General features: G+C 40.8%; 1 protein-coding gene across 1 annotated transcript in view; it reads left to right on the plus strand.

Annotated features, from left to right (window-relative positions):
- The window catches only part of TADA1 (transcriptional adaptor 1), an 81869-nt gene that overhangs the window by 35094 nt on the left and 33533 nt on the right, over nt 1-13242 (plus strand). The window contains exons 4-6 of the mRNA XM_077452989.1: nt 939-1024; nt 6901-7110; nt 8938-9089. Coding sequence (XP_077309115.1) covers nt 939-1024; nt 6901-7110; nt 8938-9089 — 448 coding nt within the window. The remainder of the gene's footprint in view (nt 1-938; nt 1025-6900; nt 7111-8937; nt 9090-13242) is intronic.

A 13242-nucleotide genomic window follows, 5' to 3' on the forward strand; every position in this document is an offset into this window, starting at 1 on the left:
TCAGACGGAGCTCTCACTCAGCACGTCCTACACCATGAAGCTCCAGGCCACGCCCCTGTCTGGTTCACTTTTAAGGGTGCTTTCACACCTGTGAATGCATTTAGTTGTGAGTAGGCAGCCCCATTGAAAGCAATGGGAGGCTGCCCGCTCCCGCAGATAATGGTGCCAAATTGCATGTAATTGAACATGCTGCGATCACGTGCGAGTGATCGACCCTGGACACAGGCAGTGTTCAGTGGGGCTGCCTACTCTCAGCGAATTGTGGGAATTTTTATGCATGTAATCCCGAGCAAGGTGCATTCGCAAGTGTGAATGCTCCTTAAATGTTACACATTCTTCCAACTTTTCTCCTTTTGTGGAGGTGTGGGAAATCTGCTTTTTGACCCCAGGAATAAATAATACTGGTGTATAGGAAAATGTTTTCAAGCAGCAATCCAGATAGTATAGGGAGTCAGCATAATCACCATAATCACCTCTTCAGTGATTTGGAAGGTGACAAAGAAAGATGAAATTCTGAACCAAAAGATGATGTAGTCACCCCCCCCCAGCTATGTGGTGTAGTAGATGTACAGTATGTGAATCTGGAGAGCTGAACAGAATAAGAAAATCATTTGACAGTGTTCACATAAATATGTGTATAAGTTGCAGTTTTTTTTTTCTCCCCCCCCACTCTCCCCCTTTAGCCTGGTGTTCCACTGTGATCTAGAAAAGATAAGATGTGCCCTAATACAAGGCATGTGGGACACAAAATTAATCACACATGACATCCATGTGTGAATGGTGTATATCATACCTAGTAATGCAATGGGTTTACTTACCTCTTTATCATACTTGTCAACAGATGTTCTAAGCCTGTGCTCTAATAAGGAGCCATGTGCAATTTATAAAAAAAGACAAAATGTAGTATCTTAAAAATACTTTTCGGTGTGTTTTTATAGAAGGACCAAGTGCATTAGGAACCGCGGCTAAACCTGGGAAACCAAAGGGCAAGAAAAAGATTCCATCTGTTCGTCAGAAGTTTGATGTAAGTTTCTCTTTGTGCCTTTTATAGTGGAATGGAAGCTTTAAACCACATTTCCTTTTTAAAGTGTGCCTGTTACTCCCTAGAAAAAAAATAACTTTTCATTGTTTAAACCAGCCTGCCTATTTTCAGTAGAATGTGATGTCATTAATTGCCATTTTAATTTGTCTTCACTAATGACACCACTTTCTTGGTGATCGAACCAGAGAAATGTTGCTACTTCTTCAATAACCATTGGCATTCTACAATTTTGCAGCCCACAAAGGAAAACCATTTTGCTGTTTGGTGATTCTGCCACTTGCAAGGTGTCAACAATCACATAATATCCAGTGTAACATCAGCTTTGAACTTCAGTGTATAGATGCTAGTTGTGACGAAAATGTCCCAGCACTCAGCTTTGGTGCGCGACACGGCTTCCTCCAGTCTGGACATAAATACCAGATATTATAGCCACAACATATAAGACTAGCCGACAAACGGCTTGTATGAAACTGGAACCATTTATTAAACAAACTCACACAGCATATATATCCCACCACGTCAGATGAGCCTGATTACATTATCGTATGCAGAAATATAATTTAACATAACTAAACAGCAACCAACATAAACTATGCTACTCTCCCTATAGCAACTACTAGCTGACAATGCTATAATTAACATGCTAATTAACTCTGCACTTAAACCAGCCTGGCCAGGCAGCAAGGCTAAAACAAAGTTCATTACACATTATCCTAAGTATAAACACAGTACACCTTAACCAGTTCCCGATCAGCTGCTACAGTTGTACTACAGCAGGTTGGCTCCCCTGGGTGATCCGCCGTAACTGTACATCGGCCCTTTAAGACGCTGTAGGAGGTGCGCATGCACCCTCAGCGTTTGCCCAGAGCTAATGCGAGTGCCCAGCGGGCGCCATGACCGCCGGGCACCTGTGAACGCTCATGATAGAGTGAGAACTGGGATCTGTGTGTGTAAACGCACAAATCCCGGCTCTCTCAGGGGAGAGGAGACTTCTAAGTATGAACACCGATCTCTCTCCTCCCCTAGTACGTCCCATTCCCCCTACAGTTAGAACACACACTGGGGAACACCCTTAACCCCTTGATCTCCCCCTAGTGTTAACCCCTTCCCTGCCAATGTTATTTATACAGTAATGCGTGCATTTTTATAGCGCTGATCGCTGTATAATTGTCAGTGGTCTCAAAAATGTGTCGCATTTGTCCACCGCAATATTGCAGTCCTGTTTTAAAAATCGCAGATCACCGCAATTACTAGTAAAAAAAATAAGAAGAATAAAAATGCCATAAATCTATCCCCTATTTTGTAGACGCTATAACTTTTGTGCAAACCAATCAACATACGCAATGTTTTATATTTTTTTTTTTTTTATTGGGATATTTATTATAGCAAAAAGTAAAAGTTATTGTGTCTGTTTTTTATTTTTATTTTATTTTTTATTTTTTCCCCGCAATTGTCACTCTTTTTAATAAAAACTGCATAGATGATCAAATACCACCAGAAGAAAGCTCTATTTGTGGGGAAAAAAAGGACGTCAGTTTTGTTTGGGTGCAGCGTCGCACGACCGACCAATTGTCAGTTAAAGAGACGCAGTGCCGCATTGCAAAAATGTGGCCTGGTCATTGAACAACCAAATCTTCCAGGGCTGAAGTGGTTAATAAACAGACAATAGCAGTACTGTCCTACAATAGTCTGAGGCAAAGCTCATACAATGTTCTATCATTCTGATACAGTGGAATTAATATATCATAGATTTATTGAGAGATATTGTTGATCAATATTACTGTCTCACGATTATTATTACACCTTTTCAATCCACTCCAAAAGGGAAGCTTTATTGTCCTTATTCAGAGAAGTAATCCAAGCATCGCTCTCAGCATCCATTAAAGTGGGAAGTAACAAGGTAAATGTTTGCCAGCACATCATGGATCAACAAAGAAAACAAGAATTGCCAGGGATAATGTTAAGCCCATTCAACCATTCGTGTTAATAGAACCGCCTCATAATACTTTTTGAAATCTGGCATATTTAATCCTCCTTGACTTTTTTCCTTTTTTTTTTTTTTAAAGTTGCCAGTGCAATTCTAGGTTTCTTATTTTGCCATATTTTGTGATTAAAGTTTTAAAAACTAAAATATGCTGGGGGTATGTATATGGGGAGCATCTGATGCTTATACATGATTTTGGGTAGCACTGTCATCTTTAGAGCGCTAATCCAACCCATCATGAAAGGGGTCGTACTGCTATTCTCTTTTATTTCTATTTTTATTTCCTCCAATAGTGGAATATAGTTTGCTTGGTATATTTTCCCCAGAGATGCCGTTAATTTTACCCCTAGGTACTTTATTTACATCTTCCTCCATGGAAACGGGAACTCTTGCTGTAGGTATTGTTCATCTTTTTGATCACGTTTTATATTTTAATATCTCGGATTTACCCAGATTAATCTTAAAATTAGAAAGTTCTCCATATTATTTTAATACTTTCAAAAGGCTAGGCATTGAGATTCGGGGGTTTGATATATAAAATAATATATCCTCTGCAAATGCATCTACTTTATGTTCGTCTTCTCCGACATTAAAGTCCCCTATATCCATGTTGCCAGAAGGGCTTCCAGTGCTAGCACAAACCAGAGCGGAGACAGGGCATCCCTGTCTCGTCCTGTTGTTCATTTTAAAAGGGGTTGACAATGTTCCATTCACTTTTATAACCGCTGTAGGGCCTTCTATATAATGTTTGTATCCACTGCATTATCCTTGGGCCTATATCCAAACCTACCAATGTGTTTGTCATGAATCCCCGTCTACTCTGTCAAACGCCTTTTCAGCATCAATCGACAATAGTAGACCGGGGCTCCTCCCCTCTCTTATTTTTTGGAGTAGTAGGATCATTCTAACCCCATTGTCCCTCCGCTCTCTGCCTGGGACGAAACCTACTTGGTTGGGGTGAACCAGCTCGGGCATTAAATCTTTCATCCTTGTTGCTAGTACTATCGCGAACAGTTACGTGTCCGCGTTTAACAGTGGTATAGGTCAATAATTTGAGCACATGGTACTTTGCCTTCTTTTGGGATGATTGTAATTGATGCTAATAAGGCTTCTCTACTCATCTCAAATCTTGTTCCCAGACCGTTTATATATGTTCATAGTTTTGGAGTCAGAATTTCTTTAAACTTTTTTTTTTTTTAGGTAAAAAGTCGTAAAGCCATCTGGCCCTGGGCTTTTACCTGGTGCTGATTCTTTTAATACCCGATTTGAACTTCTCTGATTTTATAGGTGTTTCTAGGGAAATTGCTCTTTCCTCCCTTATCCGGTGGTTCTTGGCTTTTTTTTTTTTTCAAATATTCCTTAATCCTCTCTTTTTTTCCTACTTCCAGTTGTCCTTTCTGGTTAACTGAATATAGTAGCTCATAATAGTCTTAAAAGACCATCGCTATGCCCTAGTATTATGGATCATTTCCCCTTTTTTATTTTGTATTTTTAATTTTTTCTATAAAGTTTGATTTTTTTATCTTCACATGCTTGCTAGACATTTGCTATTTTTATTTCCCCATTGATATCTTTCTTTTTATTTTTTTTAATTTTTTTTAGTTTTTCTCATCTCCTGTTCCAGTAACTCTTTTAATTCCTCCCTCTTTATTACCAGTTCTTGAGACAGTGCCTGATCTTGCCGTCTATGTTGTTTATGTCCCTGCTCTAATAAGTATATTTCTTCTTCTTTTAATTTTTCCTTATTTTTTGCTCTTGCCTTCTTTTTCCTGACTCCCAAAGAGCTCAGGATTCCCATTATTTAGGCTTTGTGGGCCTCCCACAAGGTATTCTCCACAATCTCATTGGTATCGTTTAAACTGAAGTATTGTTCTAACTCAGGGCTTGACAAATTTGCTTAGAATCTAGGAGCTAGCTGAAAAAGTTAGCTGCATGTCTGCGGCATCGGGTAATAAGAATTGCTCATGCCTGATGCCAAGTGGAAAAAGAACAATATTAAAAAAAAAAAAAAACTTTTGTTTGTTATAAGATTTTGCCATTACGTTTTTCTTTCTCCTTCACTCGTGTGCTCTGATGGGCTGCACTGATGAGGCGGCATTGAGGTTGGAACTGATGGGCACCAATAGGCAGCACGGAGGTGCCACTGATGGGAACTGACAGGTGGCACTGATAGGCAGCACTGAGGTGGCACTAATGGGCACTGGCAGGTGGCACTGAATGGCACTGGTTGGCACTGGCAGATAGCACTGGTTGGCAATGGCAGGTTTCAAAGCCGATAGTGTAACTATGTAAAACTGAATGCTCTCTGCAGCACCGCGGTGTGTGAAACTGTATGGAGAAAGGAGCTGACAAATTCAGCGTTATGTCGGAGGTGGGTGGGACCCACCAGCTATCCAGCCAAAGATTGGGCTGTTTAAGAAAGGGGCGGGGCCACATACACGTAGTGGCCCACCCCCAACATCGAACCTCAATTTTGACAGCTCCTCTCTCTCTCCATACACTTTCACACACCGCGGCGGTGCTCTGCCAACAGAGTGTGGAGATGGGAGGAGGAACCTCTCGCCATGTCAGCGGCTACTGCGCCGCTCTCTTGCTGCTCCTTCCTAGAAAACAATTGTTTTAGCTGCACTGTGTACACCTTATGTGTGTGGTGGTGTGCAAAAACAATGCAGCTCAAAGGATATGGTGTAAACGATAACAAAAATTTATATTTTTAAAGTATATCTAAAGGATATATATAATATATAATATTATATAATTTTTTGTTTGTTTTGCATGAAGTGCAGAGGAATTAGAATGTTTGTCTGTTTCTATTGCTGTGTCCTGTTTTACCAATATCATTGAGAGTAGAAGAAAATCCCCCAATTTTGGGTTATCCCAGGAAAGTAATAGAAGGGAAATCTTCCAATAGGGACACTAGTTCTGGTGACCTGGGGGTCCCCAAGAAATTTCTTTAATTTTCAGAGATTTCCTCTTACTACCTGTTTTTGGCCATGGGACAGGAAGTTAAGGGAAATCTCCCCAATGGGACACAGATGGTGGGGAAAAAAAAATATGGCGGGTTATAACCCTCCCTTACTCTATCCAAAATAAAAAATAAAGTTTTACCTATAGTTCTGCTTTTAATGTTTTTAATGTATTCACAAGCAAGCATTGAAGTGCTAGTAGACTCTAAATAAAGACATGGCTGACTGGGCTTCCATCTTCACCCAGTCTTACTTCTGGGTTCGCCATTTGAATGGCTAAGCCGCGATGATGTCACTCCTGTGCGTGCGCACAGAAGCCACAATCACGGCACAGCCCTGTATGCCGCCCATTCAGAGTGCAGTGCACATGTGCTGGTCCCTACAGAAATCACAAATATCTCCTGAATGGTGTATGTTTAGGAGATATTCCTTGTACCTAGAGGTAACCTTTACTATGAGCTTACCTGTAGGTACAAGTCACCAAGCGGTGTTTACTACAGCTTTGAGCTAACCAGCACAAATTGGCAAAAGCACAATTGCAACAGCAACTTACAAGAAGTAATGCAAACTGTAAATGATTTCTAAATGCCAGCATGTCAGGAAGATGTGGGGATTTTTCTACACAACACTCATCTTCTTCATAGTGTCTTATAAATACTACCCTTGGTTTTGCTTTATTTGCATGTAGAAATGAACGGGCGCCTTGCTGTGGTGAGTTATATGCTGTGTTACCTTTCGGTCTGTATGGGGCAGTCTTCCAAAACTCACTGATTAAAATGTTGTGCTATATGTATTTTGGAAACATTCCAGCTTGAGAATGAGCTGGGCTATATCTATCTGTTTTTGTTTTTTCTACTATCTGAGTTTTCCGGGTTTTTGTAATTGTGCATCATTTAACTCTTTTCCAGCATCGCTTCCAGCCCCAGAATCCTTTGGCTGGAGCTCAGCAGTTTGTCAGCCGAGATCCTCAAGAAGATGATGAGCTGAAGCTATGTTCCCACACTATGACATTGCCCACTCGAGGACAACTGGAGGGAAGGATGATCGTTACGGCATATGAACATGGACTGGACAATGTAACAGAGGAAGCAGTAACCATTGTCATCCATGCATTAGAGGCAAGTATTATGGCTGTATTCTTGAAATATTTAACTTAGAAAGCAGCATAGTTGTGATGTGTCTTATTGTAACACATTGCAGTTGTGTGACTTATTCCTGTGTTTGTGCTGTTGTAATGTTTTTGTACCAGAACAGAGCAAACCACTGGAGCTGGGCTTTTATTTTAACTTTCTTGTGTCATGGTGAGCACAGCTTCAAGAGCAGTACACAATACAAGTCTAAAATCCTTGCAGTAATTATGGTAATACTTTTCAAGTTTCACATTTAGTTTGTATAGACTCAGCCTAGAATACTAAGTGAATCTTTGTTTTCTGATTTTATTGGTAATGAGACTGTCTTGTTTTATTTTTTTTTTATTTTTTATGGTATTGTAAGCATTTGATTTTTGTATGGGAAGTGGCAGTAATGGAAATACATTGACTATATAAGTGATCTGTGCAAACGAATGTATGGATGGGTAGAAGAAAGCTACTCGTAATAATAGTAAAATATGAATCCTGATTGACCGGTTTTGGCAGCATTGTGTGTGTGCTGCTCTTTTACATTGTTAGATACGCTTGTTAGTGTTTCCTGATTTTTGTTCTGTGCCATTGTACAGATCTTGATCTTGTAGATTTGAATATTGCTGACCTCCAATAGACAATTGCACCAACGATTAATAACAGCAGTTTTAAAAAAGCAATTCAGCAGAACAAAAGCTGCTCATACATTGCACTTTCTAAAGAATGTAGAGAGAGACTGCAGATATGTGTATCATCTGAGGCTATCAACTTTAACTGCCCTTAAAGCAGGCCCTGCAGTATAATATAATGTCCACTTAAACTGTCTGCTTTCCCCCTCCTATCTTTAAAAATCATCTGATCCTTACCCCAGAGGCTGAGGAATGGACCAATACCCTTCACTGTCTCTCTTGTTTTTTTGTACTCTACTGTACTATGTTCTTTTGGGCCTCTGCATTTAATAAAGTATTTATTGAATTCTAAATCATCTGATGGTAGTAGGTGTAAAAAGTACCTGTAATGAAAAAGTTAGATTTATACTTGCCTTCATATTTCCTGAGATCTTGCTGGAAGAAGTGTTACATCATTCTAACCAAGGCACTATGGGTGGAAGAAAGGGATACAATAAGCTCTTCCTTTTTTCTTTTTTTTTTTTTTTTTTTTTTTTTAATCTATCATTTTTTTATTTTTCCTTTACCACTACAGCCATTGCAGAGAGATCCATTAACTTTGAAGCTCTGCTTCAAAAAACCCTAAAAGAAAATGTCCTAATCGCCATTGTATCATTCAATTAACCTGCTCCAGCTCTCAGCTCTGTCCCTCTCTGGAGCAGATCTGTTTAATTGGCTGCTCCTCTCTAACAGTGGATGGCCAGTCAACCCAAAAAACGTCCACAGTGGAGAGATTTGCCTTCTGATGCAACATTTTAAGCAACTTATGTCTCTGGATTACTCAAAGAGATCAGTTTAAAGCCCCTTACAAATAACCAACATTTGGCCTGTGTTTATGCCACGGCTTCTGTCGGATTAACATGTTGGAAAACCAGCATCCTAACTCCTCCCAATTGGCGCTCTCAGCCAATGGCAGAGAGCGCTGATCAGAGTGTTCTGGCGACGGGGCTGTCCCCCTGTAAGAACAACAATGGCTCAGCAGGAGAGATTGCTGTACTAAGTTTGCATAGTTAGTACATCGGCTCCAACCAGAGCTGACAGTGTGTACCAGGCTTAAGTTTCAGAGGGATAATGCGCCCTAGTTTACATATCTCTAGACTTTCAATGACCGACTGTTTTTTTGGGGAAAAGAATTAATGATTTTATCTCTCTTCAGAAACATCTAAAAGATCTGTTGACGTCGGTAGTATCGCGTAGACAAGCCTATCGCCTCAAAGATGGACACTTCAGATATGCTTTTGGGTGCAATATTAATCCTCAACCTTACCTTAGGAACAGTGTGGCAACCTACAATCAGCTTGCTGAATGGTAAGTGCAGAAATTTCATGTAAATAATTTAATTTTTATAACTTTAATGTTCATTTTGCCAGTGAAAAAAACAGGGAAAATTAACCCTCCTGTAAAATCTCATTTACTTTTACTTTAAACCGAGAAATACTGTACAAACCCTGCCATTGCTAAGATAGTTCTAAATGCTAAGTGCCTGGCTGTTATGTGGATTCTGTACTTTGAGATGCTGACCATAAACAAGTATGCAGGTTAGGAGTTCAACTTTACTTTACCTTAGACAGTAGTATTTTACTGAAAGGGTAGTTGATGCATGGAATAAACTTCCAGCAGAGGTAGTGAAGACGGTCAACAGGAAATGGCGACAAATCTAGATCTATACTCGGACAAAAAAGTTAATGAAAAAACCCAAGATAATACAAAACATGTATTAAAAAAAATTAAATGGGCAGACTTGATGGACTACTCCTTCTTCTTCTTTTTTTTTTTTTTTTTTTTTTTCTGCAGTGACTTTTCTATCTTTCTACTTGCTACATGTTTGTACCAGATCAGTCATTCAAAAATTGAAACTAGAAGCAGCCAGACAACTGCCATTTTTAGAAGTCGGTAAACAATGTAGGCATGCTCATGTCTTTCAATTAAAGAGAGTGGGGGTGGAAGAGACGGTTTTCTATTAATTCTATTAAGATTTCTCATTTAAAGCATGTGTACTTAGTTTTCTGTTTTCAGTCGTTTCTCTTTTATTTTCCCTGGAAGTTCTGGCTACTAACACATGTCCTGTCTTAGGGTGACTGCTCTACAGTAATTATGGAGGAGCAACAGACACACTTGGACAGCAGCATTGTCTGGAGAGCATGGTGTCGTCTGAACTAGTAGCTTTAGATGGACTTTACACAAGTGACTATTTTTAGCGCTAAAGCGAAAGTAGCTGTAGGGTGCTTTCACATCGATGCATTTTAACGGCGCTATTCGGCCACTAGCGGGTTGTTTTTAACCCTCCCTAGTGGCAGAAAAGGGTTAGACTCGCCCACAAAGCACTGCTGCCCATTGAAATCAATGGGACAGCGCCGCTGATCCACCAGCAAAGCGTCGCTGCCCCATTGATTTCAATGGGCAGGGGCGCTTTAGGAGTGGTGTATACACCGCTCCTACAGCGCTGCAAAGATGCTGCTTGCAGGACTTTATTTTTTTTATTTTTATTTTTTTAACCGTCCTGCAAGCACGCTCCAGGGTGAAAGCACTCAGGCTTTCACACTGGAGAGACAGGAGAGGCTCTTTGCAGGCGCTATTTTTAGTGCTGTAGCACCTGTAAACTGGCTCAGTGTGAAAGCAGTCTAAAAAAACTCCTGCAAGCAGCATCTTTGGAGCGGTGTATACACCGCTTCTAAACCGCCCCTGCCCATTGAGATAAATGCATTGGCGCCTTGTGGGGCGCCTTGGCACCCGCTAGCAGCCGAAAACCTGCGCCGGTGCCCCAGCATGAAAGCAGCCTTAGACTTCTTTCCCACTGAGGTGCTTTTAAACTGCCAGTAAAACACTGAGTTTTTGAAAAGCTTTTGAGGCGCTTTTTTAAGCTCTCCAAACTTGCTCCAAAGATGCTGCTTGCGGGAGTTTTTTTACTTCCTCACCAGTGCACCGCCCCAGTGTGAAAGCATCCATTGATTTTAATGGGAAGCATTTTTTGTTAATGAAAAACTCCTCCATGTGAAAGGGGTCTGCCAAGATTTATTGGCCTTCCTTTTGCTGGACAGCTTTGTCTGGTGTTCCCATTTGTGTCCACTAGGTGGTATGTGAATACCTACTTAGATAAAAGTATAAAAAAACAAAATGCAGGCTACTGTATAAATAATAAAATACAATCAAACACCCTTTCTTTTTCTAATTGTTGCTTCCCATCATAAATTATTATTTTTTCCCCATTGCTTGCATAATGGATAATATATTGGGAAGGGGAGATCTGATGACCTTGTGTGTCCAGACACTGGAAAAGACAGCAGTACCAGTCACAAAGAACTAACTAAGGAATTTCGTTAGGGCATCTTGGCGTTTCTGTGCTGTAATATACAAACAAGCCAGACATTACTGAAATATCAGATTTGGGAGAACTGTAACAATGCAAACACAAATGAATAGCCAGTACAACCGCATTATTTATTTTCATCAATTAAAGTAAGTTGTTGGTTTTCGGCATTAATTAGAATACAGTAGGGTGGTGATGTCAACAGGTGGAACCATTAACTGGTGTGGGGTCACTCTTTCTGCAAACTTCAGAGGGGTAGTTCTATTAAACAGAGTGACAAATCATAACCTTGATTTAAGAAAAAGGAAAACTACCCATTTTGAATCTATATAAACATGCTTCAACTACTATCAGTCTGAGCAGAGATAGACTTGCATTGAATGAGAAGAATGGTAAAGCACAGTAAAATCTGGAAGCATAGCCTGCATATAATGGCGCACATAGTGGCACACATGTATATTATAATTCTACTTCGAAACGGTTTCAATTTTATCCTCCACAACAAAACCTGATGTGAAAAAGTCCCTGCTTACCTGTTGGGGGTTTGGGAGAACTTTAAAGACCCTGCAATACTGTAACTCCTCATTGTCTTTTTTTTTTTTCCCCATCTCATTAGAATGTAAATTCTGTAAGGTTGCATGTAAAGGCATGTGTATTTCTTTAAGCTGCAAGGCCTGCATATAGAGGTCCAGTCATTTATTTTGTTGTTCAGGATTGGATCAAGTCTCCGTAGCGTTGCATGCAAGGCCTCATACACACACACTAGACTGTGTTCTCTGTTTGCTACATACAAGGTCACATCTTTTTACTAGACAGTGGGTTTTGTAGGTTGCATGCTAGGCCTTGTCCTCCCACTAGACTGTGGGCTGTAAATATCAAAACTTAGGGTTCCTGTTCCTACTAAACCAGTGCTCGTTAACTTGGTAAATATAGGGGACCTCAAGTGCAACCTCCTTCATGTCCAAATTGATGCATAATAGCTTTGTTTTTATAAATTTTAGCTTTTTTGTTTCAGCAGATTTTAATAAAAGTATTATAAATATTTATGCTCACAACACCATTGTGCAGATATTATAAATCATCTTACAGAACACAAAAGAAATATAGACATTGAATGGATGGGGGATGAGTACATTATTACTAAAATCATAGTGTATATATGGACATACTATCTGTTCTGCAGTGGTTGCTGGGCTGTTTTCAAACTGATCCACAGGTGGAGTGCAGTGCACCTGTGGGTTACCTGCACTGAGCCATAAACTTCTATTGGTTGCGGGTTTGGTGAGCTTTCAAAAAGTGTATCACACCTGCAGGCTATAATAGAAGTCTATGGCAAAGTGCAGCAAACCTGCAGGAAAGCCAAAGGTGCCTTGCTCTGCGCCCATGGTGTGGGTAAACTGCAGAGCATCAGTGTGAAAGCAGCCTTGGGCCCCTTTCACGCGATTTGGTCCAACCCAATCAGATCATCCATTCACCTCTATGGAGCGGCAGATGTAAACTGACTACCTCCAATCTGAACCGCTAAAAGAATAAAAAATTAGGAGGATCCGTCCCCTTCCATCTGGGCAGATCAGATCGGAGGGCCCATAGAGCAGAGCAGGCTGTATCTGAGTCCGCTTTACATATGCAGAGTGGACACGGACCTGTCATCCGCCCGCTGTGCTCTTTGCGGCTGTGACAGATTACCAAGTAGCTTAAAGTGGGGTACCCCCTAAAAAAAAAAAATTAAAAGTCAGCAGCTACAAATACTGCAGCTGCTGGCTTTTAATAATCGGACACTTACCTGTCCCGGGTTCCAGCGATGCGGGGGAACGAAGCCCCCCCCCTCGCTCCCCGCTCCGCTCGCGGCGCCGTCATGCATACTGTGGGCACCCGGCTGTGGCTTCACAGCCGGGCACCCACTGCGCATGCGCGAGCGGCGCAGGGCGCCGTGATACGCCGTACAGTCACCTGGGACACGTGACAGGTCCCAGGTGAATGTGCGGCGCGAGGGGAAGTGATGTCACCAGCCCGGGCAATGAAGAAGGCAGACTACGAGGGACCCCCTAGCAACCGGTATTTAGAGGTGAGTAAAAATTTTTTTTTTTGCCAATTATTTTTTTTTGATTTTTTTTTAAGATTTTTAAGTAGTTTTATTTTTTGGGGGGCAACTCC

Source organism: Lithobates pipiens, unplaced genomic scaffold, assembly GCF_037356315.1.
Source record: "Lithobates pipiens isolate NorthernLeopardFrog02 unplaced genomic scaffold, aLitPip1_a1.2 Scaffold_23, whole genome shotgun sequence".
Classification (NCBI taxonomy): domain Eukaryota; kingdom Metazoa; phylum Chordata; class Amphibia; order Anura; family Ranidae; genus Lithobates; species Lithobates pipiens.